This window comes from Strix aluco, chromosome 1 (genome assembly GCF_031877795.1).
Source record: "Strix aluco isolate bStrAlu1 chromosome 1, bStrAlu1.hap1, whole genome shotgun sequence".
In the NCBI taxonomy this organism is placed as follows: domain Eukaryota; kingdom Metazoa; phylum Chordata; class Aves; order Strigiformes; family Strigidae; genus Strix; species Strix aluco.
In genome coordinates this window covers 93,452,965-93,476,397 of record NC_133931.1, presented here as the reverse complement: position 1 = coordinate 93,476,397, position 23,433 = coordinate 93,452,965, and the positions used below count along the sequence as shown (strand labels likewise).

The 23,433-nt window shown below is 45.4% G+C and overlaps 1 protein-coding gene and 1 long non-coding RNA gene across 3 annotated transcripts in view; one reads left to right on the top strand and one right to left on the bottom strand.

Moving 5' to 3' along the window:
* Positions 1 to 4,697: 4,697 nt before the first annotated feature.
* Positions 4,698 to 15,678, bottom strand: LOC141924549 (uncharacterized). The gene is made up of 3 exons (XR_012623570.1): positions 15,180 to 15,678; positions 12,029 to 12,188; positions 4,698 to 9,675 (listed from the first exon to the last, which is right to left on the bottom strand). It is a non-coding gene; the product is annotated as an uncharacterized LOC141924549 (long non-coding RNA).
* A 324-nt stretch (positions 15,679 to 16,002) lies between these two features.
* DUSP22 (dual specificity phosphatase 22) overlaps positions 16,003 to 23,433 on the top strand; it is a 44,741-nt gene continuing 37,310 nt past the window's right edge. Inside the window, exons 1-2 of one of the 2 annotated variants that reach the window (XM_074827195.1) lie at positions 16,003 to 16,202; positions 22,294 to 22,327. In XM_074827195.1, the coding sequence (XP_074683296.1) occupies positions 16,182 to 16,202; positions 22,294 to 22,327 (55 nt within the window). In that variant the 5' untranslated portion in view covers positions 16,003 to 16,181. Of the gene's footprint in view, positions 16,203 to 20,962; positions 21,108 to 22,293; positions 22,328 to 23,433 lie in introns of those variants that run through there. The other variant, XM_074827183.1, reaches the window with a different exon arrangement.

Here is a 23,433-nt window from a genome sequence, read left to right as displayed (position 1 = left end):
AAAATATATTCCTGGCTGCAAAGATGTTAAGATCAGCATAAGCAGATGAAGAAGGGTAAGAGGGAGATTGAAATAGTGTTATCTGCATTTTTCTGAGGTACAGTTTTTAGCATAGCCTTTGGATATCTTTACTCTTTAGACTTCAATAGGTAAATAAATACCAAAGGTAGCTTTAAATAAAGAATTCTACTTTTACAATGTAAATTAGGCGTTTCAAAGTCTTCATGTAGTCCAGCTGCACTACTGTTGTCTCTGAACTAATTCACATGAAGCTCTTGCACTGTAGACCTACTGAAATGCAAGAAATAACCCCAATTTTTTTGAATCTCAAATCCAGTATCTTTACTACCACCCTTCCTGTCATCCAATAATAAAGATGGAACATGAGGACTGGAAAGAGAGCTAAGATCATGGAATTAATCTTCATTTTTAGCTTACAGAAATTATATTTTTTAATTAACTGAGGAGATGAACTCTTTTAACAAAAGAAAAAGTAATGGAAAGCAAAAAATCTGTGATACTGTAGAATATCTTAAGTGACTCACCGAAGACTGCGAAAAAACCCCCACACAGAATGATGTATAGAAGTAGATATATAAAACTCATATCTCTGGATCCCTATCTTAGATCCCTGAAAGGAAGGGATGAGTGTAAGAGATCTGATGTACAAAGAAACTGCAGTGTCCAGATACTGCTTGGATATGTAGATTTACAGAGCTAGGTAAGTAAAAGATGGCACATAATGGTGAGACCGAGCTGAAGATGTTGTGTTGTCTTAATGACTGAGATTGTGGAGAAGGTTTTTGGGAGAAAGGCTTGAAGTTCTGTCTGTGCTGTCTTTAAAGTTGATGGCTAGACACCATGAGAAAATACTGAAACAGGGTATTCATTAGAATGGCAGAGGAAAGGTCCAGGCAAAAAAATTGTGAAAGGCAAAGGCTAGCAGGGGAGAGCTACAATAGCTGTGTTTTTATGTAAGATCCCTTAGCAGAAAGTGATACAAGGAAAAAAGAAGCAGAATCATTGAATCCGAGACTAATTGAGGTTGGAAGGGATCTCTGGAGGTCACGTAGTCCAAGCTCCTCCTCAAAACAGGGAGCTTGTCACAGTCAGATCAGGTTGCTCAGGCCTTGCCCAGTTGGGTTTTGGTTACACACAGTCTCTCTGGGCACCTGTTTGAGTGCTTAAACATCCTCCCTCTGACCACGCATGAAACTCTAGAGGACCATGCTGGATGCTGGAGAAGGGTACAATCATTTAATTTTAAAAGGATGATTTCAGCATTCGGATAAAGTGCCAGAAGTTATCGGTGAATGAGGTTTCAGGACTGGCAGGTCAAAAGCAATTTTGTTTAAGCCTTTGAAGTATGGCACAGAAAGACTCAAGACTTTTCTAAAAAACTCCTATGAGCTCTAAGGATAAGAGAACTTAAGTTTTATTTACATTGGTAGATAGACAGTTAATTCTTACATGATTTTGTTGATGTTATCTCTTTCAATGGCTGACCTGCCCATGTTTCTAACCCAGGTTTATGTCCCCATCTGACTGAAATGTTCATGGTCAGATACCTTTCTTAATGTTTAAAATATTCTGGGGAATGAGAGCCAGAATTAAAAAGAAGGATTTAATTTAGCCAGAATGCCTTCAACAGTGGGTCTTCTGTTTGGAGGTTCTTTTTGGCTTTCAAAATACAAGATGAAATGCCTCATAGTGTGCAGCCATCACCCAAAACCAAAGTCAATAAAAATGCTGTTGATTTTGGTGGAAGCAGAGTTAGGCTGACAGAGTTAGGCGGTTTTGAAAATTCTACCCATAGATGACAATTGAAACTACTCAGAAAATTAACTGTGATGGAAAAAATGCATAAGTAATAATATTTGAGACTGGGAGTTACATCTCACAATCTAGTAATGCTGTGTACTTGTGTAGGTGCAGGACCAACTCAGTTTTCTCACCTCTGTGCCACGCACACAGAGTCACACCCTGCCCAAGGCAAGGCAGAACTATTTTATTATCAAAGGGTGTCTCAGGAGGCCACAAAATAATGAAACAATATCTTTAATGTCACAAGCACACAAGCATGCAAAACATGTAGCAGACTTCCAGCTAGAGATTAACTTGGATGTTTATTCAGCTGCTAAGTAACATTTATAGTGGAAATAGTACATTTCAGGTCCTAGGGAGAGACTTACACCTTGTTCTAGATTACGTGCTGGAGTGCGCTGTAGCTCCTCACAAGTTTGTGCATCTAGGCTTCACTGCTGAGGTGTCAGTGAAATAGGAGTAGTTGTGTTTTGAGATTGAATTCCAGTGAAGCTGATGTTAGGATGCAGCTAAGGTGAGTACCTGGTCCCAGGAACTGGATAGTTTTCTTCTGTTTCTTAGTCTAGAAGTAACTTCAAGGCCGGTCTCATTTCCAAGAAGTGTAGTGCTTCTAACTTTGCTGCTGCCCACATAACCGTCGTCACCATTTCTCCTTCATTTTTGCTGAAATAGCAACCTTCTCTCTGGTCATCCACCAAACTAATGTCACAATAGGGTCACTGAAGGCTCACTAAAGAGAGATCTGTGTCTAAAGCCAAGAAGAGCCGAAGGCCAATTTAAATGTGACTCTGTCCTGAAGTCACCATGAAAGAATTTCACCTTCTGTAGGAACAGCTGACATTATCAATTGCGTTGGTGACCAGAGAAGGGATTTTCTCCTCATTTTCTCTCTGCCCAGCTTGTAGTTGTGACCAGCTAAAGGAGGCGATATTTGATTCAGTTCTGTGTGAAAAAGTTCAGCCTTTTGCAGCAAGGACTTTCACAGCTTGACTCAATGTATACAGGAGCACTTCCTTTGTTTCACATTATATTCCAGTCACTCCGAAAGCAGCGAGTTTGCATAGAAAATATTAAGGGACACAATACGATCTTCTGGAGGAAAATTTCAAGAAGGAAAGAAGCCATCACTAGCTCTAGAGATCAGGCTGGATTTATGCTATCATGTCATACATGAAAATAAGCACATTTGTGATGGGAAATACTGAAGATGACAAATGTGAAATGCCATTACTGGAAGCACTTTACAGAGTAGAACTGCCCTTAAGATGTTAAGTCTGGCTGAATTCGTAAAACTGAACAATACCTTTGGTGAGCTCAATAAGCATTACATACTGCTCTTTATAAAAGATCCTTATTTTGAGTCAGAGTTGAAGAACAATGGAACAGCTGTGCCTGGTCAGACTGGTCAGATGGAAGGTCCTTTTAGACCTTTTCCAATGGTGGCTGAGAGCAGATACCTAGGGGGGAATTAAAAGGTAAGGTAAGGATATAGTGAAACTTTTCCAGAATCTTCTTCTGGCCTTCAGTGATGTGTAGCTCATGGACTTCCATTGCCAAAGGCTTTCCTATTCAGTGATCCTTTATGGACCTTTTTTTCCAGTTGCTTGTTGAGCCCCTGCAGCAACTTTGTACACACACTCTTTTGCAGCAAGGATTTCTACAGCTTAGCTCAATATATAAAGGACCACTGCCTTTGTTCAAGCCTGCTCTGTGCAAGTTTTATCTGATGCCCCTTAGCTCTTGTACTGGAGGAGAGACTAGGGACAGCTATTACCTAGTCTCTTTCCCTATGGCACCTACTTTAATAGATCTCTAAACACATCCTTCATCAGCCACCTCTTTTGCATGATGGAGTCTTCTGAGTTCGTATCTTACACAGCAGCATGTTCCACACTCAGGTAGGTAATATATGTACCCATGAATTATTCTCAAACTCCAAAGCTTCTGGATGAACAGGTAGTTTGGAAGGAAGGTTTACTGACTTGAGATGTGTTTTCCCCATAGAAAATTCTGGTTAATTTTAAATAATACATTATTTTTGTGCAAAATGATGAATTTGGTGGTAAAAGCATTAAAGTTTTAACAATACTAATCTCTCTTCATCCCATTTCTTCTTATAAGCTGGTTTAAAAAGTAGATATTTTGGTTTACTTGAAAGCCCAACTTTACTTTTATACTGAAAACCAGTTTAGCCAGAAAAATTCTGCCATTCTTCCGGAAAAAAGGTCCAAAATCAAACTCCTTTGCATGGTTGCTGTCATTCTCAATGGCTGAAGCCCAGATTCTTGGAGGGCAGAAATGAAGGTAAAAGACAAGCTTACATAAAAAGGGAAGCAAACAGTCAGTTGTAACTAGCGTTTGACCCATCCACCCTTCATGTTTTATTTTTCTGCAGTTTGGTCTCTAGAGAATGAAAGATAGTAAGGCTTGGAGCTGTAATTTGGGAGCAAGAAGAGGACAGGGAGGAATGGTGAGATGAATGAGGGACAAAGATTAAGGGGAAGGATAAAAGAGGATTTGGATAAATATGTACTGCAGAAACCAGGTGATCTTGCTTCCACATATGCAGAAGACCTGTGCTTTGGCTGTTGGATTGAGCAATGATTCATCACTGCAACAGAATAAAGAAAATGTATATTTTCTCCTTCCTTCCTTCCTTCCTTCCTTCCTTCCTTCCTTCCTTCCTTCCTTCCTTCCTTCCTTCCTTCCTTCCTTCCTTCCTTCCTTCCTTCCTTCCTTCCTTCCTTCCTTCCTTCCTTCCTTCCTTCCTTCCTTCCTTCCTTCCTTCCTTCCTCCCTCCCTCCCTCCCTCCCTCCCTCCCTCCCTCCCTCCCTCCCTCCCTCCCTCCCTCCCTCCCTCCTTCCCTCCCTTGACGGATTGGAGCTGGCTGACTGTCACCTTTTGGCTTCCAATAGAACATAAACGTCGTTGGGAGTTTTTGAAGACAGAGACATACAGTAGTTTGATTTGACTCAGCAAAATCAACCCCTTTTATGAAAGGTCTATTTCAGATTTCTTTTAGGGGCAGAGAGGCACTGAATGTGCCGCATGGACAGGATGTCATAGCTCCTGTTCCTCGAGAGTCGGTGCTTTACCTTGTTCTGTTTTCTGACAAACTACAGAAAACATTATTTCCTGTCACTTGTGTTCTAAAATAATCCCCACTGTCGGAGTGAATAAACCAAAAAAGGTCTGCGTGTTTCACAGAGCATCCTGCTGCTACATAGATTGTCCACTAAAACGTCAAATGGAAATACTTTTCTTCTGTATGATCACTCCTATGGGTGTCAGTTATGTATAAGTGGAGGATGCTTCAGCAAGGAGAGGACAAAAGAGCCGGTGGAACAGCTGGTAACTCTTTCTTTGCTGTGTGAACTTTTTTTCCCTTGAGCTTCTTGGGATTGGTATTTCAAACAGCATAAGCTATTGCCACCTGGAGTAGCACCAGCTCTGCTGCTCAGCTGTGAGTTGTAGCAACACACATAGCAGAATCATGTCTTGGGAAAGTCACAGCAGCAACTGTCTACCCCAGGGGACGTGTATACCAATACGGACAACTTCCACTAGCCCTTCTCCTTCCTACATCCTTTCTGCTGAAGACTTCACTTCTTTCAGAAAAGACAATACACAAAGCAACCTGTGGAAATGTTAATTTGCTCATCTCTTTATGTTGCTTCTCTGTTTCCTGTACTGAAGAGGCCAACATGTTTGATTAACATAGATCCTAGCCTTTTGCAAATACATCTGTCATAATCCTGCTGATCCTGAGATGTGGAATGAAGGTGAATCTGGTGAAGATTCGTGCATTGGGTTCATGAAGTTCTTCAGGTCTAGCAACACTGCAGTTATTTTTTAACTCTGGCTTTAGAGGTGTGTTTTCTGGGCACTGAATCTCTGGAACCATTTCCAGGAAAAGGGATCTTGTGGTCCAGCTGCCCCAGCTCATTTTTGAAAGCAGTTTTGTTCTAGTAGCTTTTGTCTTTGTTATTTCTTTCCTAGTGTGATATTTTGTGTTCAGCCCTGCAGACAACCTGGTGCCATTAAGCCACAGCCATCCTATTGTTCTGCGGTGCTTCCAATTTGCATGGGAAATTATTCATGTTAATAACTCTCCATTGTTCATGTCTTATCTTCCTAAGTCATGTCAGAGAGCCACACAATACAAGCCCTGCTGTCAAAAGGCTTCTGTACACTTTAAGGCATGAGGTGATTTGCCTTCAGTGAATTCAAATGAATTCAAGGCTTCTAGGGACTTGTGTAAAATCAGCCAGAATTCTTAAGATTTTCTTAATTTCCTCTCAGGTCATGTTGTCCACCTTTGCCTCTGATAGCAGTCTTTGACCCAAATATTTCTGACTGTGCTACTGCTGAGCCTGTCATGTTTCAGAGGGAGACCACTTGTTCTGCATGGCAACGGAGGGTGTTCAGCTCGCAGTGCAAGGGAAGGCTACTTTCTCTGCTGAGGTTGGGTTAAGATGTTGATTACAGATATCACTTGAATTCAGCAAACAATATTTGGCCTACCCTTGCATTTGCTGCGAAGGGGTTTCTACAAACTGACAGAATAATTGCTGGTCATGTGAAGATACGGAGGCATTTAGGTTCATTGCTGTTTTTCCCCATTTGTATACACAAGATAATGCTCGGGGAAAAAAAAAACACAACAGGTTTTTAGCCATTAGATTCATGAACGTGTTTTCCTAATCTTCAAAAACTGCTGATGTGCTCATATTACAAGAAAAAAGTTAATGTCTGATGGGTATAATCCAAACTACAAAAGTAACACTAATATAAGATGCAATGTCTCGTACATAACTGCAGAAAACTTTAACATGTTTTTAGAGTATAAGGGAGTACTTTAAAAAACATCAAAGCATCTTTTCAGTTGCTGTTTAAAGCCACTCTTGTTTCTCAGTTTTTAAGCACTATCACTCAGCACTGGTTTTGCTTCCTAATGTTGATTTGCTTTCAGCTGAGCCTTTGTTTCACAAACTTTATGAAACACACCTGCTTAAACACTTTGGCAATATGGAGCAAATCTGAAAATGGCTCAGTATCTATTATTTCATAACTGAAACCCAGTCAGGTTTCTTTTGTATTTTAGTATGATATTGTAAGCCACACAGGAAACCTACCTTCATTTCTATAGTGACTTATTCTAGAATATTTGGTCAGATATTATCAACTATATAATATATTAAAATTACTCAGTGTTGGCACCACTCCTAATTACAAGCCCATCTACATGCATTATAGCTCTACTCGGATATTAAGAGTATAAAATGAGTTTCATTTTCTGCCAGACGACACATAAAGTAACCATCAAAGCAGGTGAAATAATAATCAAATGAACAAAGACACTGTGAAATTTCCTGAAATGTCTTCTTTATTTACAAAAAGATTAGGTCAAGTGAATCTTTTATGACAAATGGTGTTCCTATTCCTCCTGACATCAATGACAAAGCTTCATTGACTTCACTGGCAGCATAAGCTGTTCCTGTCAGGCAGTAAAAATACAAACCCTGACTGTGCCTTCATGGACTTCACTGTAAATTCGCCTTAACCCTACCCAAGTCTAACTAGAATTTGATGATTGCATTCCCTCCAGGTAGGTTTGACTCCTTCTGAACAAAGTTCAATTGTTCACAATGAAGAGACAAAAGTATTTTTGCTTACAGAACCAGGTTCAGAAACATGAGTTAATGAAATAAAACTTAGTAAGCCTGCTGATAAGCAGAACATTCAGATTGTGTCATCAGCATTGCCAGATGGATTTCAGTGGAAATATATTGCTTTTTCACAAGTAGTGTGCTGGCAGACTACACAATTTTCTCAGGTTAAGGGGAAGCTTAGACATAAGGAAGACTAAAAACTTTCTGGTCTCAGAGACAAATACATCTCCTTGCTCCTCACCCTTCTCCCTGTTCTAATTTCCCCCAGCATTTTGTATAATGGTATTTTTCAGAAATTTTTTCACAGGATTCCCCAAACCCCAAAAGGCTCATTAAAAAGCCTTAGTTTTAAGGAAGGTCCTTTTGTGGATTAGTAACTGGTTAGAGGATGAAAAGCAAAGGTGGGAGCTACTGATCATTTTTCACAATTAAAGGAAGTTGCAAGAGGAAGGCTGGGGAAGGAGAGCGTGCCAGGTCCTGCATTGTCCAACACATTCCCAAATGGGCTGGAAGAGATGGTGGATAGCCAAGGTGGCTGATGATACAAAGTTGTTTCCAACAGTCAAAAACAAAAGCTGCTTGAGAAAGTAGCACAGGAATCTCACATTATCGACTGACTGGGTAGCAAAATGGCAGAGAAAATACAATGCTTTGATAAATACAAAGTGGTGCGTATGGGAAAAATACAGCCTAATAAATGCAAACCATTCTGAATGAGCAGTTGCCACTCAAGAAAGAGATCTTGGAGTCACTGTAAATGTTAACATAAAAACACCAGCTTAACATTCAGACCAGAGACTGGGTGTGCCCTTGGCTCACATACCTGAGCTGCTGGTTGCCAGAAACTGGAAGATTCAAAAGGGGAAGGAACCCTCCGTACTCACCCTGTTTCTTTTAGGTGTCCACTACTTGCCACTGTTGAGAGATGTGGAGCTATATGGATCTTTGCTGTGACCTAGAACAGCTGCTTTTATATCCTTATGTAAAATCAACTGTTCGAGAGAAGATCTAACCTGGAGTTGCAAAGGAAAGTGAAACTATAGAGAAGTATAAGACCTGAGAACCAGTGTCTAAAGTCGTGCATGTAATCAAGTCCCAGACAAAGGACCAAAGGATCAGAACAAACAAAAAAGCCTCAGAAGAGACCACAGGAGACTCAGAATTAACCCTTGACAGATTAGAAGCTTGCTGGGTGTTGCTGGTGCTTTAGCACAGGGGTTGACTAAAACTCCAAAATATCACAATGAAACATCACAGAAACACTTGAAGAGCTCAAGAGACAGGTGTGAGCAATATGTCCTGCAACTGCAAGGTGTCCAGTAGGTGCAGAAAGAGGCAGACATCAGCTTAGTGAACAGAGTGTATACAAGGAAGACAGTATGAGCAGTTCCAGTAATTCTTCTCTTGGAAAAAGCCACTGGTTGGAAAGATCAGTGAGCTGTCAACCTGAAAGCAAACAGGACCCACCCCAGTGTGACATAACTTTGCTGATGACTGTGCCTGTTGTGCTGGACAAGGCATATCGGATATTATAATGCCTGAAAATGTCCTTAGTTTAATGACCCTGAATTTACACCATGTGCAGTGGGATACAGGTTTACATACCAACATCAGATGTTAATCTGTACTTAACGGGGTCACAACAGTGGAATAGTTTGTCAGCAGACACAGTGCTCAGCAGGAAGTGATGTTAGGAGAACAGAGATTTGCAGAAGTATGGGGAGACAGATACAGAGGCAAACAGTAGAATTTGAAGTCCTGGCAATGTTACTGCTTCCTGAGCTTGACATGATTCACATCCCCAAAGGTACTAAACAGTTGCTGAGAGCAGTTGCAATCATACTGATCCAGGGTGTCTCAGATGGCCACATACTTAGAGAGAAAACACATTTTTTATTATAACTTGCAGAAGGCAGGCAGGCAGAGAATAACCTGAGAATGTCTGTGTGATTTACACCTATACATGCAAAGAGGCATATTTCTTGGCTGTAAGAGTGCCCTGTGCTCTGCTTCTCACTCGTCTCCTGTTCTCAGCTGCCCCACAGACAGCCCACTGAAGTGTCCTGGACATGCAGAATCCCAGATGCACTGGAGACATATTGCCAGACTTTCTAGGTAACCACGTAGCTTGGAAGCAACTTTGGAGGGAGGGACTCTGTTGCCATGGTCAGATAGATAACTGCAACAGATCAAAATAACCAAACCAAGTGAAAACTCTGGAAGGAAAATTGAATAACTTAACTCTGGATTGAATCGAGTAACTAACTCTGATACTGTATCGAGAGCAAGCCACCAGTACAAGCAACAGCGCAAGGGCCTCAAATAACTGAACGTTCTTGGAGGAATGTAGTGAACATGTTGGAAGTGCAAGTATTTGGATTGTGGTTTTCATAAATGGTATTTAAGGGCTACTATCTTCGATTTTGGCCAAGAAAACAAAATATGGAATAGAGAACTGTAGCTTTAACTGTTTTCAGTTTTCCAAACACAGGAACTCTTAAGACACATCCCATTAAGCAGAAGCAATTGGGAAAATGTCATCAAAATAAAGATCTCTGCCTAGTGTTTTGGCTGGAGGCAGGCTGTGATTACTGAATATCACAGTCTACACTGAGTATCATGGGATGGTGGAGGGCTGGGGAACTACCTCCTGGCACTAACCACAGCTGCTTCTGCAGCTGATTCAAAGATTCCTGCTGACTTTGGTGGGTCACACCCTAATGGCTTTCAACTGATGGCTGAACACCTCAATGGTGTCCACCAAGTTTCAGTGGGAACCTCAAAACTGACCTCTTTCTACTCTGAAGAGATTTCATGGACCATATGAGAGAAGTCCAATGGATACTATGGTCTATTGGCTTTCTGAAGGGAGGTGTTGTGAAGGCTCTGTTCCCCCAGGATTACATGTATATGAACTGGAAGCAGCAGTTAGGTTATTATAATATTACTTTTCCATTTGTTGAGGACACTTTGACGTGTGCCCAGAGAAATGAATACATACCTAGCTTATCAAGGGAATGCATTTGGATATTTTCACTCACACTCAGCAATGGACTATTCTTAGTAACTAATAATATACATGTGCCTTGCAGCATGCTTTTTGATAGCCTCGTTCCTATTCTTTAGGGATCTAATATTTTACCATATTTCTAAAGAATCTTAGATTAAAAAAAAAGTCTTACTCTTTTTATAACATGGCAGTTTCTTACAGTGAAAAATAAGTAGAGCTGCTGCCAGGACCAATTTCTTTCTTACATACACATTGGAGGCAAAGGTGTCAGGCTGACCTGGTAAGTATGTCCCAAGTCAAAGCAGTATAAACTAAGGGTTAGAACTGACTGCTATAAATGTTAAAGAACTGATGTATTTTTTAACCACTTAGTGAAACCAGAATTTTCAAGGCCTATTATTTTTTTCTGTGTCTTATTTTCTAAATGTTTAAACCAAGCACCCCACAGCAATCCCAGTATCTGCACTTCATTTGCAATCCATCATGAGTTTTAAGGTGGATTCGTTTTTTTTTTTAAAGCCTGAAGTATATACAAACAAAAGTAGCTGCTGGCAGGTTTAGAGACACAGAAGTGCAGTAATTTGGTACACAGTTGCCATGGCAGCTAACCTACATCTAAATTAGCCTATACGCTTTTCTCAGGCTCTCTCTAGAGTTGTTCCTCCTGTTTGAATTGTCAGTTCCTTTTTTTTGAGACCTGACTTCCGCAAAGCCCTCCTTTGTGCCACTTTGGCCTCATCTGCTGGCTCAGCCCTTTCATCCTGGCGTACTCCATATTCTGTTGATATTATCTGTTAATGGAAGGGGAAGCAAGAGGAGTATGAGGCCGAGGGAAATGATGGTCTTCCAGCTACTCTGCCTGTTGAGAGCAGCTTCTCGAAAGCTGATTTTTGCTGAAGTAAACCACAGTGGTAACTCCCTTCAGTTTCAGGACTTAAAGCTTGTTGCAAATAATTGATTTTGAAGTTACTGCAGATTCACAGCAACATAATAAAAGCCAAATTTGGCCTTAAGAAAGTGAATTTATCAAATGATGAATGAATTCTGCTCTGTGGATGCATGGCAGTAAATCAGGGTGCTATCTCTTCTATCCAGAAAACAGGCTTTGAAATGCTTTAGCAAAGCTTATTACCAAGTACAAATATTAAAAGAAAGGGCAATGAGTTCTCCAAGCTCTTTCCCTTCCATTGGCCTCCCTCTCAGCACAGTTATAAAGCAAGCCCAGTGCTATTTATGGATTTTAAGGTTTCATTATTTATTTCTGGTGAAACAGTTCCTTTCTGTCAAATCACTCTATTTCAGAGGAAAACCTGGCTATTTCTGATCAATCACCCTTTTTATCTCCCTTCTTGCCACCTCTGAGAACTAAGTTGTGACGCGGATTCAGGGGAACCCAGCCCAGGTCTTATCAGTTCCTGACAGATCATGGATAGCCGACATGCCTTCTGCCTATGGCTGAACATGAGCTCAGGGTCTACAGAAAGTGAGATCAGAAGATAAGAAGCAGAGAGTATTTACTTACTTATTTTTAACATAGCTCAGCGTACTGTCAAAGCAGAAGTTTTGTCTAATTTTTAAGAAGGTTCAGTTTCGGTATCAGTTTGGTTGGTTCCTAGTTTTCAGGCAATTGCCTAGAAGACGGTCGCTGCTGCTGAAGACTTGTCATTGCCAGATACATTTGCCTGCAAAGTCAAGAAGTGGGGATTACTCAATTTATCATCCTCATATCACAAAGTAGTAGAAAAATCCCCGGATTTGTAGGATTACAGGCCATGCTAAAGTGATCTCTTTTCAGGGATACTGAAAGCTGTGAGATTCAGCAAGAGCTTTTTGCTCTTATTTTCTGAGTTCATTTATTCAGTCCAGTACAGTCATCTCAGGACAGCTTGCTTTTTAAAATGGACTTTCAAAATATTAAAAACAGTGCAGATACTAAGCACAAGGAATAAGATCTTGAGAAGTGACAATGAATAAATACTTTATGATGATTTAGGCTTGCTGAAGACCTGCCCCCATAAATGCATTATGCAGTAGTTTATTAAACAGCTGAAGAACTGAAACAATTGGGTTTTGGAATAACTGGCAAGAGAGACAGGTCTGGCAACAGTATCAGGATTCCCCCTCTAGACCTGTGGGGAGGAGAAGGAGATACTATACATCATGGTAAATGTTTAAGGGAGAAGTGGATTTCCTCCCACTGCTTTTTAATCTTAGTATGTTACACTCTCCCACTCTAATTTTTGCTCTTTCACTGTAAAAAGCTGCATGTATGCAATAAAATTCTAATAAGGGAAAGCACTGCAGGCTGAAGTAGGCATCCTGAAGGGAGTCATGAAACTTGAAAATAAAACAGATAATCACACTTCCCATTCAGAAGAATGGGAATGTGTGACACTTCCCATTCAAAAAAATATCAGCTAAGTTATATACTTGTATTCCATCTGTATTGTCTAATATAACATAACAATTTCACATGAATTGCCCATGAAAAGTACTTTTCAGGGCTCTTTGCAAAGATCAGAAATATTGTTATTGGCATTTTACAGATGGAGAAACTGAGTTAGGGGGAACAGAACTGACCAGCCCAGACTTCCAGCACATTGACTGCAAGGCCTTCCACCTATCACGGACCTCTTAGCACAACACAGATCTCCGAAGTTATCAGGGATGTAATTTATTGTTTATCCTTCTGTCTCACAAAAAGAAGCTACTTGCCAGAGTTGCTGACAAGGAATTATTTTGCTTTGGGGGCACAGTGTGTTTAGGAGTTATTATGTCAAGCTGTGATTCATACTGTTTGGATCTCAGTCATATTTAGCATGGCATGAGAATGAAGTAAATTACATTCTGGAGAGCTTTGCCAATGAAATATTAAAGCCAATATCTGTGATAAAGCTCACTGCTATGCTTTTCAGCAGTACTGAGGGAGAAGCGCAAGTACATTAAGTCAGGTGTCTGTCCTTCCCAGCCTTACAGAGAGATCGCTCTGATGCTTTTGAGGCTGATGATGACATGATAGAGCCCCCAATCTCTGTGAAGCTTCAGGGAGGGAGAGGTTCAGGAATGGTTCAAAAGTAAAAGCGTCTCTCTGGTGTTCCCCTGTTCTGCTGCGAGCTGAGGGATACTGCTAGGTCCAAGAGGCTGGGGGCAGGGGAGTCATGAGGTGAAGACAAGGTCCTGATCCCAAACAGACAAGGTTGAAGCATGTGTTGGCTTCCTACTGCCCTGCTGGCACAGTTCCATAGGGAGACGCAGGTATGCAGAAAGCAGTGGGGGCTGCCTCACAGCAAGCCTCACCTAACCTGGGTTGAGGTGTAGCTCGGCAGTGCTCCCAAGGCCACCCAATTCAGACAGAGCAGAAGCGGCCTAGCCTCAGCAGTCCATGCTGCTGGCTTTACTCTTACAACCCCAGGATAAGATTACTCAGAAAACCTCTTGCTAGCACCCTGTCTCCTCACCGGTCACTCGACACACCACTGCCAAGGAAGTTGGCACCAAACTGCCTGCCAGCTGCAGACCGCTCAGGAGCCCGTCCTGCCTCAGCTGCCCTGGGCTGTGCTTCTCCAGCAGCACTGCTCTCAGGCACGTTCCCTTCCCTGGAAATTTAAGCATCTGTGGTGATGATACGGCTGTTTCAAGGCAAGAGTTTTCCAGCTTTCTAGGCAGTTAAACCGATGGCTTAACTTCTGTTGGCTTTCAAGCGTGTCATTGGCTTCTGTGGGAACAGCACCGGTTTTTGAAGACATGGCAATCCAATGACATGCCACTGCTGAGGCGACTGGTCCTGCTCCCTGTCTCCGTGTGTGCTGGTCTGACCCCATGGGGAGCAGGCTGTCACCCTCCAGCTTTCTATGGGGTTCGTTCTCTGAACAAGTTTAGTGTTGGGTCAGACAGGTGTCGAGGATTGCTTAAGGAAAGGGTCACAGCTGTAGTGGGTATCATGGAGGACGTGAGACTGCCTCTTTGGCAACAGCCGGCACTTGATTGCAACTGGAGGTTGTGAAATTGTCCCCTTAGAGTGTGCTTGAACACACGGATGGGCAACCACTGAGTCCCCCATCACTCATCTATCCATCATTTCAGAGTTCATCCATCAGTTATCTGATACCTGGCTTCACTGCCTGTCGGCTTTACCCTATTCTCCATCTTTCACCCTTCCACTGCCTGTCTTGGGCTACAGATGCCCCTGACCTGCCCAGTCCTACTGAACGGTGCCCAGCAAATGACATCTTGACATCACTTTTTATATACATTTCACACTGATGCATGTAATAAATGCATAGAGAACCTGGTGGTGGCTACACAGCAGCATCTGTCTTTGTTCTGCATTTGAGCCGCTAAGGATTTCACTTTTCTGGGGGTGGATGTTACTGCGCTGGTTAATGGCAGAGATCTTATGTAGTACTATCCTGTCCCTGCATATTTAAACTGTGCGTATCCCTTAGGTCCTTGCCTGTATTCCCTATCACATTAACTCTTCGGAGTAGATTCCCTTCACTAACCACCAAATCCTCCATCCCATCACCACACCTCAAAGCGCATCCCTCTGGCTCTAGGGATGTGGCTGCATCATGACATGTTTAGCTGCGCATTAGGGAGCAAAGGATGGGTGTGGAATGGCTGAGCGTAGCTTTGGAGCCACACTTGCTGTGACTCTGCAATAAGCATCTTACCCTGCCTGAGGAGGGTTGGACCGGGAGACCTCCGGCAGTCCCTTCCCACCTCAGCCAGCCCGATTCCGCGATGTTTGCTTCAACCTATTTGCTTTCTCTTCTTTGTTCGTCTAGTCAAGGGCGTGAATGTCCTTCGCCGGCTGGGGTCCCGGAGCAGGAGGCCACGGCAGCGCGCTGGCTCTCCGCGCAGCCGGGCCCTCACACCCGCAGCCCAGCGCCTTCCCTCCGCCCAATGCCCGGGCTGCACGCCGCGGAGGAACCGGCTGGCCAGCGGGAGGCTGCGGCGGCAGCGCGGGGCCTGCTGCGCGCCGCCAGGCAGGACACCGCGCCCGCCGTGGACCGTTTGAGGTCGAAACAAAACCGGTTTGGGTCCCCGGCAGGCGGGCAGCACCCGCCCGCTCCAGCGCGGCGTGCCGCAGCCCTGCCCTCCCCGGGCGGTACCTGCCGGGCAGCCGCAGCGCGGCTCTGGGAGGCGGCGCCCCGCGGGAGACGACCCCGGCCCTGCGCGCCCCTGCCCGGCGCGGCCCCTCCCCTCAGGAACGGGGCGAGGCCGCGCCGGGCGCCGCTACAGGTGGGGCAGGTCGGCGGCGCGGGGGCCGCCGGGAGTCGTAGTTCCGGCGGGCGGACGGCGGCGGGGCGGGGCGGCGGCGCGGACTACAAGGCCCAGGGCGTCCCGCGGGCCGGGGCTTTAACCGCACGCGGGGGGGCGGCGGCGGGGGGAGGAGGCAGTTCCTGGTGGTGCGGCCCCGCCGCTCGCCGCTCCCGGGGGTGGCTGAGCGGAAACCCGCCCCCAGCCGCCAGGAGAAAGCTCCGGTCAGGGCGGGGGGAGATGCGCCTTCCCAACAACGGCAAAGCCGCGGCCATCCTTAATTAGCAATTAGCTCGTCCCCGGTCATCCCCCCCCCCCCCGCCCCCCGTCAGCCCTGTCCCATGCGCGCCGACCCGCCGGTGGCAGCTGGCGACGGCTCCTCCCGCGGTGCCGGCGCGCGGGTCGCTTAAGCCATGGGGAATGGGATGAACAAGGTAACGCCGCTCGTCGCCGTTGCTGCTGCGCGTGAGTGCGGGGGCCGGGGGCGGCCGGTCCCTCCCCGCCGCCCGCCGCGGCGCCCCCGCCTTTGTCTCGCCCCCGGGCGCCCGCTTCAGGAACAAAGGCCAGGGCAGAAGAGGCGTCTGCCTTCAACTTCGGGGGTCCCCCGCCCCGGGGAGGAGGAAGGGCGGGGGGGAGGCGAGGGGGAAGGAACCGGTGGCCGCGCCGCTCCCTCGGGGCGCGCCTCCTCCCCAGCCGCAGCGCGGGCAGGCAGGAGTGGGGGCCCCGGTTTCGGTGATGCTCGCCCGGGTTTCCCCTCGCCGGGCGAAGCCAGCCGGCGGGGCTGGGGGCGGCTCCGCGCCCCCAGCGGTCGCTGACGGCCGCCGTGCACCCCCCACGCCCCGGCGCGGCGCTTTGGTCCGCCGCAGCGCCGGGCCCTTCCCCGCCGCGGGCCGGTGCCGGCGCCCTCCTCGGCTGTGCCCCTCGCTGGCGGCGGTGCCCTGGAGCGGAGCTTGGGGCAGAGCCCAGCACACCCCGCCTGTCCCCGACTTGCGGCAGGACCCGGAGCGCCGGGCTGTCAGCCCGGGCAACCCAGCGAGCGCGGGATTAAGTCATTTAACTTCTCCATCCCTCGTTCCGCCCCCCCAAGCTGGAGTGCGGGCCCGCGGGGTCTCCCCGGGCGGGGAGCCGGCGGCGGGCGCGGGCGGTCGCTGGAGGGCTGGTCCCGGTGCCGGTGGGACAGGAAAGCGCTTGGCCCCGGTGGAGATCGCAGCGAGGAAGGAAGATGGATCTGTTTTGCAAAGGGTGTTGGCTTTTTGGCAGTGGGGGCTTATTGTAAGCACCGATTCCCCTGGCATGTTGTGGTGGTTATCAAGGGACAACTGTGATTTTTCTCAGTATCTCCACCTCTGTTTTAAACCCAGGTTTGAAAGTGTGGTGGTAACTAGCCTTTTATATATAGCTTACTATGAGGAACAGAAGTTGAGTCATCTCTTCTGTGTTAACATCCTGCTTTTGAGTACTTTGGGAGTAGCTTTGCTGTGAGCATGGCCTCCAACAAAGCGGAGGAGAAGAGCTAGACATAGCTGCCCACAAGTTGTCCATCCTTGCCCTAGGAAGTCAGACTGGTGAATGCCCTGAGTGCATTGCACACTACCTGGGAGGTGAAGCCTTTTCATCCTATGGATAGAGACATTGTAGTAGAAACTTTAGGCAGCGGAAAGATCTGGCCAGTTAGTCCAACCAAGTTAGCAGGGAGGAGGTAGAACCTGCCTTGGTCTTTCTTTCCATTTTTGGTTTCAAAGTCTAGGGATAATGTTGTGATATGTAGCCACTCCCTGGAGGTACCTTCTAGGAGTGGCCAGTTAGGAATACTTCTGGTATGTTTGTAGTATTTTCTGGGAATGTTTTACATTTAGAGGATATCGGATGCTAAAGCTGCAATGGGGGGGGGGGGGGGTGGGGGGTGGGCAGGAAAGGACAATTCTCAACCCTGTGTAGCTTAGCTCTCTTTGTCCGTATTACGTTTTGCTGTGGTACCATGTGGGCAGGAACTGGCAATCTGTGACTCTGGGCAATTTAGTAATTTTAATTTTGTTAAGTGTTGCCCTGATACATACCAACCAGAGCTTTTGGGACAAGCATATTACTACTTTGATTTTTCTCCTCCCCTTCTTATGGCTGTGTCCAAGAGGATGAAATGGTCAGCAGTTCAGGAGGAGCTGGCTCCTTTAAGGTGGCTACAGCCACATTGGGTACTGGTCGTCAGGCTTTATTTTTGTAGGGGTCCCACATGTAGGTCTGGTGCTTGCCACCTTCAGAATGTGCCCCTGCATCATCTGTTCCTTCTGATCTTGAGAGCCGGCAAAGGCCAGACAGGCAAGGGGAGGCATGGAGTCATCAACACTGATGTTTGCTTGACTGTATTTTGCAGTCTATCAATACAAATTGCCTTAGTTTCCAACTGAAGTGTGTTTTTTGTGGCAGAGCTATATGCGGACGGTAGGAGAAAATAAGCAGCTTATCCGATGGTGGATTATTTCATTTAGGGAATCTCTTTGTACTGATGCCAGGGAAGAGGATTAGTGGTGGCCTGTAATGGGTATGGTAAGGAAAAGCTTCAGAGATTGCTACAGCTGCTGTGACTGCTCTTGGATGCTGAGCCTTTCTCAGTGGCATGGTCCCCTCCTATTTTTCTGTCACATGATATTGATGTATTTTGTAGCAAATAGCAGTCGCATCTGACTTTATGCGGCCGTTAGTGCTGATCAAGGACTGGAGGCCTGGCATTTTGTTTAGGTGGGGTTTGTCATTTGTTGCTAGTTTTCTCTGTAAAATTAGCTGTGCTTAGTTTTTTTCCTTAAGCCCACCCAAGCCACCTGACTTCTCCTGAATTCAACTGAAAACATTGGTTCATAAATACCCTTCTTATTCTGCTTGGAGAATGAGAATTGGCTAGTGAGTGTGTATTGACTTAGCTACTATTAATTTTCAGTGCTTTACTTTTTTTTTTTTAATGTCTTTTAAGTACAGAATGAGTAAAGATTTAGGAAATTGTCTGGGTGGCCTGATTCATCTTCATGCTTAATGTCTAACTTTGACTTGTATTCGAAGTTCAAGTTGAAGTCTGTGGCTGAAAATGACAAAGATGTTTTCCAGGAGCTGAAGTCTAGCGGCTGAGATGGTGACAGGAGATTGTAATACTTAGATTTGATTATCTGTGAACAGGATATGCTTAGTGAAGAGTTCTTCCTGGGTTTTAGTTCTTGTTTGTCCTGTTACAGTTAACTACCCGTTATCATGCAGACTCTTCTGAAGGGGTGAGTTGAGTGTTATCTCTACAAAAAAGGGCAGACAAACCATGTTCGTTGTAGGAGCTGATTCATAAGAAATGTAAATCAGCATGGATAGTTAGAGCTGATGCAACCAGTTCTATGGAAGCCAGGGAAGCTGTGCCAGTTCATGTCAGCAGCAAAGCCCTCTGCCTGACCAGTGCCACTCGCCTGTACCGATGGACAAGGTGGGCTCATCTCTTCCTTCTACAGCACCTGGCCGTCTCCGCAGAAAGCCCCATGAACTTGGCTGGAGTGCCCATCAGCAGTAGCGCATCTAGAAGCAGCATCAGGCAGGGAGTTAGATGCTTTATTGTAAGTGCGTGTCTGTATAGGAAACAGCAGCAAAATAGCCTTTTAAGCCATTCTCCAGAGAGGTGTATTTTCAGGGAGGACTGATGAGATGCGTTAGCTGTCTGTTGCAGGGCTCTGTCTTTGTGCAAGGTGGTGAACGTGAGCTGTTCTCATGCGAGACAGGAACGAAGACATGCGTTGCTGTCCTTGTTGCTTGGCTGTGCACTCTTCTACATCTGTTATTTAGTCCGTGGTCATTTTCTCAATGTTTCGGATGATATAGAGAAGCTACTGTTTTTATTCATAAAGCAGTGGTTGAAAAGTTCACAAAAACAACCACCTTATTTTTCTTCTCTTCTGACTCCCACCCCTTCTCTCTCACACGCCCCTCGCAGCCATCGGCCTTCATTTTGCTCGGCCCGGAGTTGCAGTTACTGAAGGCAGTGTGAGATGACACAGCTGAAAGTTCCCAGCCGTAGTCTAGTGCTGAAGTATTAGTCAGCACGGCATGAGGATTCACTTCTTTCCAGGTAGCTTTCACCCGTAGTAATGTTTCTTGCTTCTTGAATGACTAGGACAAACAGGGGTAACGTCTGCCCTTGGTTGCACGGTGTCCTAATTTCCTATCTAGCATACAACGTTGCTTCATGATGCACAAATGCAAACTTCTGGATTTTTCCTCCTTTGCCGACAACAATCTAAGAAGCCTAATTTTTGCAACCCCCCGGTGTTTCTTGATATCTTTAATTTATAATGTCTAAGCTTAATGACTGTGACTGGAATTTAAGCTTTTATCTTCTCTTGAGAGCACATATTTGATGCAGAAATAATGTCCTGGAGTCTAAAATGCTGGAGTCTACAGTAGTGGTGGTGTGATTTGAGATTTATGTTGCAGATAGGAAATACCAGATAGCCATTTAAAAATATCAGAAAGGCTTTTTTTCATTTTTTTAAAATTTTTTTTAAGCTTAAGTTGAGGGAGCTGGCTGGGGTGATCTGGTTGGTGAAATTCGTTCATAAGTTGACTCTCTTTTGCTTTAGAACATGTTTTTTGTTTGCAGAATTTGGCTGTTGGCCATGGCCCTTGGGTACTCTGCTCTCTGGAGCAGCTACCTGCTTCTGATTCTTAGCCTGGGGTGGTGGCCTTTGGGCTGCACTTCTAGCAGAGTCATCAAGTGTGCTTAAAATAACAAACCAGTCCATGAAACTGTGAGCCCTGTGCATGCAGAAAGGGACAGCAGAATGTTGTAAGGGTTCTTTTCCCTACTTGATACCCTGGCATTGGAAACTGCCCTACTGTTTTTTTGCTGCCTTTGTATGAATGTTGAGTTTGTACAGATGAAAACTAAAGAGGCAGGGAAAGGGGAGAAAGCTGTCTGAGCTATTATGCAAAACTTACAGGTGCCTGTTTGTGCCAGACTAAAGAACCATTTTCTTGTCTAGCTGGTGCTGTCATGCAGCCCTTAATTTGTAAGCAGTTGAGGATACAGCAAGGGTCCTGGAGAAGCGGTCTTTCAATATCGGTGGCAGAATTGAGCCCCGTGGTTAGAGCTGGTATGAAACGGCAGGGAGAGAGAGATCACCCAGCGAAGCTGAGAGGGAGGAATGTTTGCACAAAGCTGCAGGGAGTGTAAGGAGTGCTGCAGCCTTTCTGTTTTCTGCAAGGCTAGATAAATAACAGTGAACATGATGGTTTTATCGAATGAAGGCCCTGGAGTTAAGGCAGATCAGAAGTTATTTTGCAGGCCCTTTTGCCAGCCTGCTAACCTTTGCGTGGTAAGCTGGGTTGCCTTTCAGCAGGAAGGCTGCAGTGAAATGGAGACGGGGGTGATAATCCCCGATGAAAAGTCCTTCATGACTTTAGGAACTTCGCGGCTGCCGGACCGAGCAAAATGGGTGGAGTTTTCCCTTTAAATAGCTGCGCCTGAGAATCTGTTGCTGCTGTTGTGGTGACACTTGGGTGTTGCTAAGGCTTTAGGAAGTCAGCACTGACATATCTGTATTGGTGGTATGCTTTGCATGCACCGAAGAGAAATGGATTGAACGGTCTCACTGCCACAGTTCGGGTCTCTTCAAAGGGTGTGGGTGTGGGTCAGGGACTTCAGGTGGCAGAGAATGAAATTCTTGGCCTGAAAGTGTGTGTGTGGTGTGCCCCGGGGGTTTTTCATGTCCTTACTGCTGCTCCTCGTTGGGAGGGTTGTGAGAGGGTGGGAGGGGTAGCACTGCAGTGTCACCTGCCTCTCTGTATGTGTGCGTGCACGGGTCCCCAGGCTGCACAGGCTGGTCCCCAGGCTGACCTTGAAACTCCCTAGTTAAAGGAAGCCCTGTAACTGAGACCTGGGCAGGCTTCTGGGAGGGTTGGGCTGAGTGGGTAGATCTGGGAGAGAAACATGCAACTGGAGCATTCGCATCAGTTCTCTTTCTATGTGAATACACAACTTGTTGTTTGCAGTGATTTCCTCTATTGAAGAGCCCCACAGTGCTGCAGCCCTGAATTGCATGGCTCAGCACTTCAAAAGACTTCAAGGATGTTTTGCAGTGCTTTGTCCAGCTTGCTTTGCAACTTTAGGCAAATCACCTTTTCTGTATGAAGCTTCATCATTAGTTAAATGAGGGTGACTCTTATCCTGCTGCTGGGGGGCGAAGGGCAGGGGGAGGGGTGCACTTCGAGGCCCACTTCATATTTGTAAACTGCTTTTGCTATCCTTGGAGAGCCTCCATTATGTGAGAGTCTGCATGATTAACAACCCCCGGCTGTCAACGAGTACGCTCAAAGCACGGTGTACCTAGAGCTGTGTAGCTTGAGAAGGTTGCAAAGAGGCACAAAATGTTTTCCGCTTTTTAGATTGCATTTGACAACAGTCTGCTAAAGTAGTATGTTCCATCCTGTATGCAAATTGAACTTTGTCAAATTGTCTTACCACAAGATATCTATAATTGATACTATATTTCTTTCTCACAGATTCTGCCTGGCTTGTTCATTGGCAACTTTAAAGGTAAGATTAGTTTAATCATTATCTCTAGGATTACTTAGCAGGGGTCTTAAGGTGTTGTTTCGCAGGCCTACGGAATTCTCTGATGTCTCTGCAGCTTCTTTAACCCTATCTTGCTTCATTCCTGGATTCACCTGGTAGCACTTAAAGAACAACTTGTTTGCTCTCTCATCCGTGTGCTGTGCTGCAAGTGCTTTAAGTAAAGAAAAATGAACGCCATCTTCTTGGAGTGTGCTTCAGCTGGAATTCCTAAACATTGGACTGCCTTAAATGATTCCTGTGCTTGGCAGGCAAGCCTATGAGCCAGGCAGATTCTTTGTAAGGCTTATTTCAAGCCCTCCTTATAAGTAAAGGCTTAGTATGCCTCCCGCTTGTTGCTTTCATTATTTTGGTTATTTATAACAACTGCTAAAGAGTTTCTGTTATCACTGCTTGCGAGACCGATAGGTCTGCAGATTGCTGTCTGACCACTGATACTCGCACTGTCTGTGTCGCGGATGTAAGATTCTCTGGATTTTTTTTTCCTTTTTGCATGAGGTTTATTTTTTGTGTACAGGAAGACAGGACCATTTTTAGAAAACACAGGAAACTTTATGTAGACATCCAAATAAATGACCTGTTCCCAAAGCACTCTGTTAGCAGCAGTTCCTGCTGACTGTCCCTACTCAGAAGTAAACCAGTTGTGCCTGTATAGTCGTTTTGATACATGTAGACCCTGTATTTCCTATGCTTGGGTACAACGCCAGGGCAGGACTCGTAGGCACTGCTGTGATATCCTGTCCTTCCTTATCTGTCTGATATCACAGCTGGTCTGTTAAGATTGGACAATGCCTCCACTAGATTTAGATGGTGCAGGACCTCTTCTGTGCCTCATGCCCACCCTTCCTTCCCTCCCCCCCCATCCTGAAACCCGGGGGTTTTGCCTGATTTATATGCTTCTGGACCTGCTAACCCCTGTTGCTGGTCCAGTGCTTGCTGCCCCTTGGGAAGTGGAGCCGATCACCTTGAGACACAGCCTGGAGGTACACATGAAGCTAAAAGCTGCCTTTTACCACACTGGGATGCAAACACAAGTACAACAACTAGTGCATGAGAGGGAATTAATCATG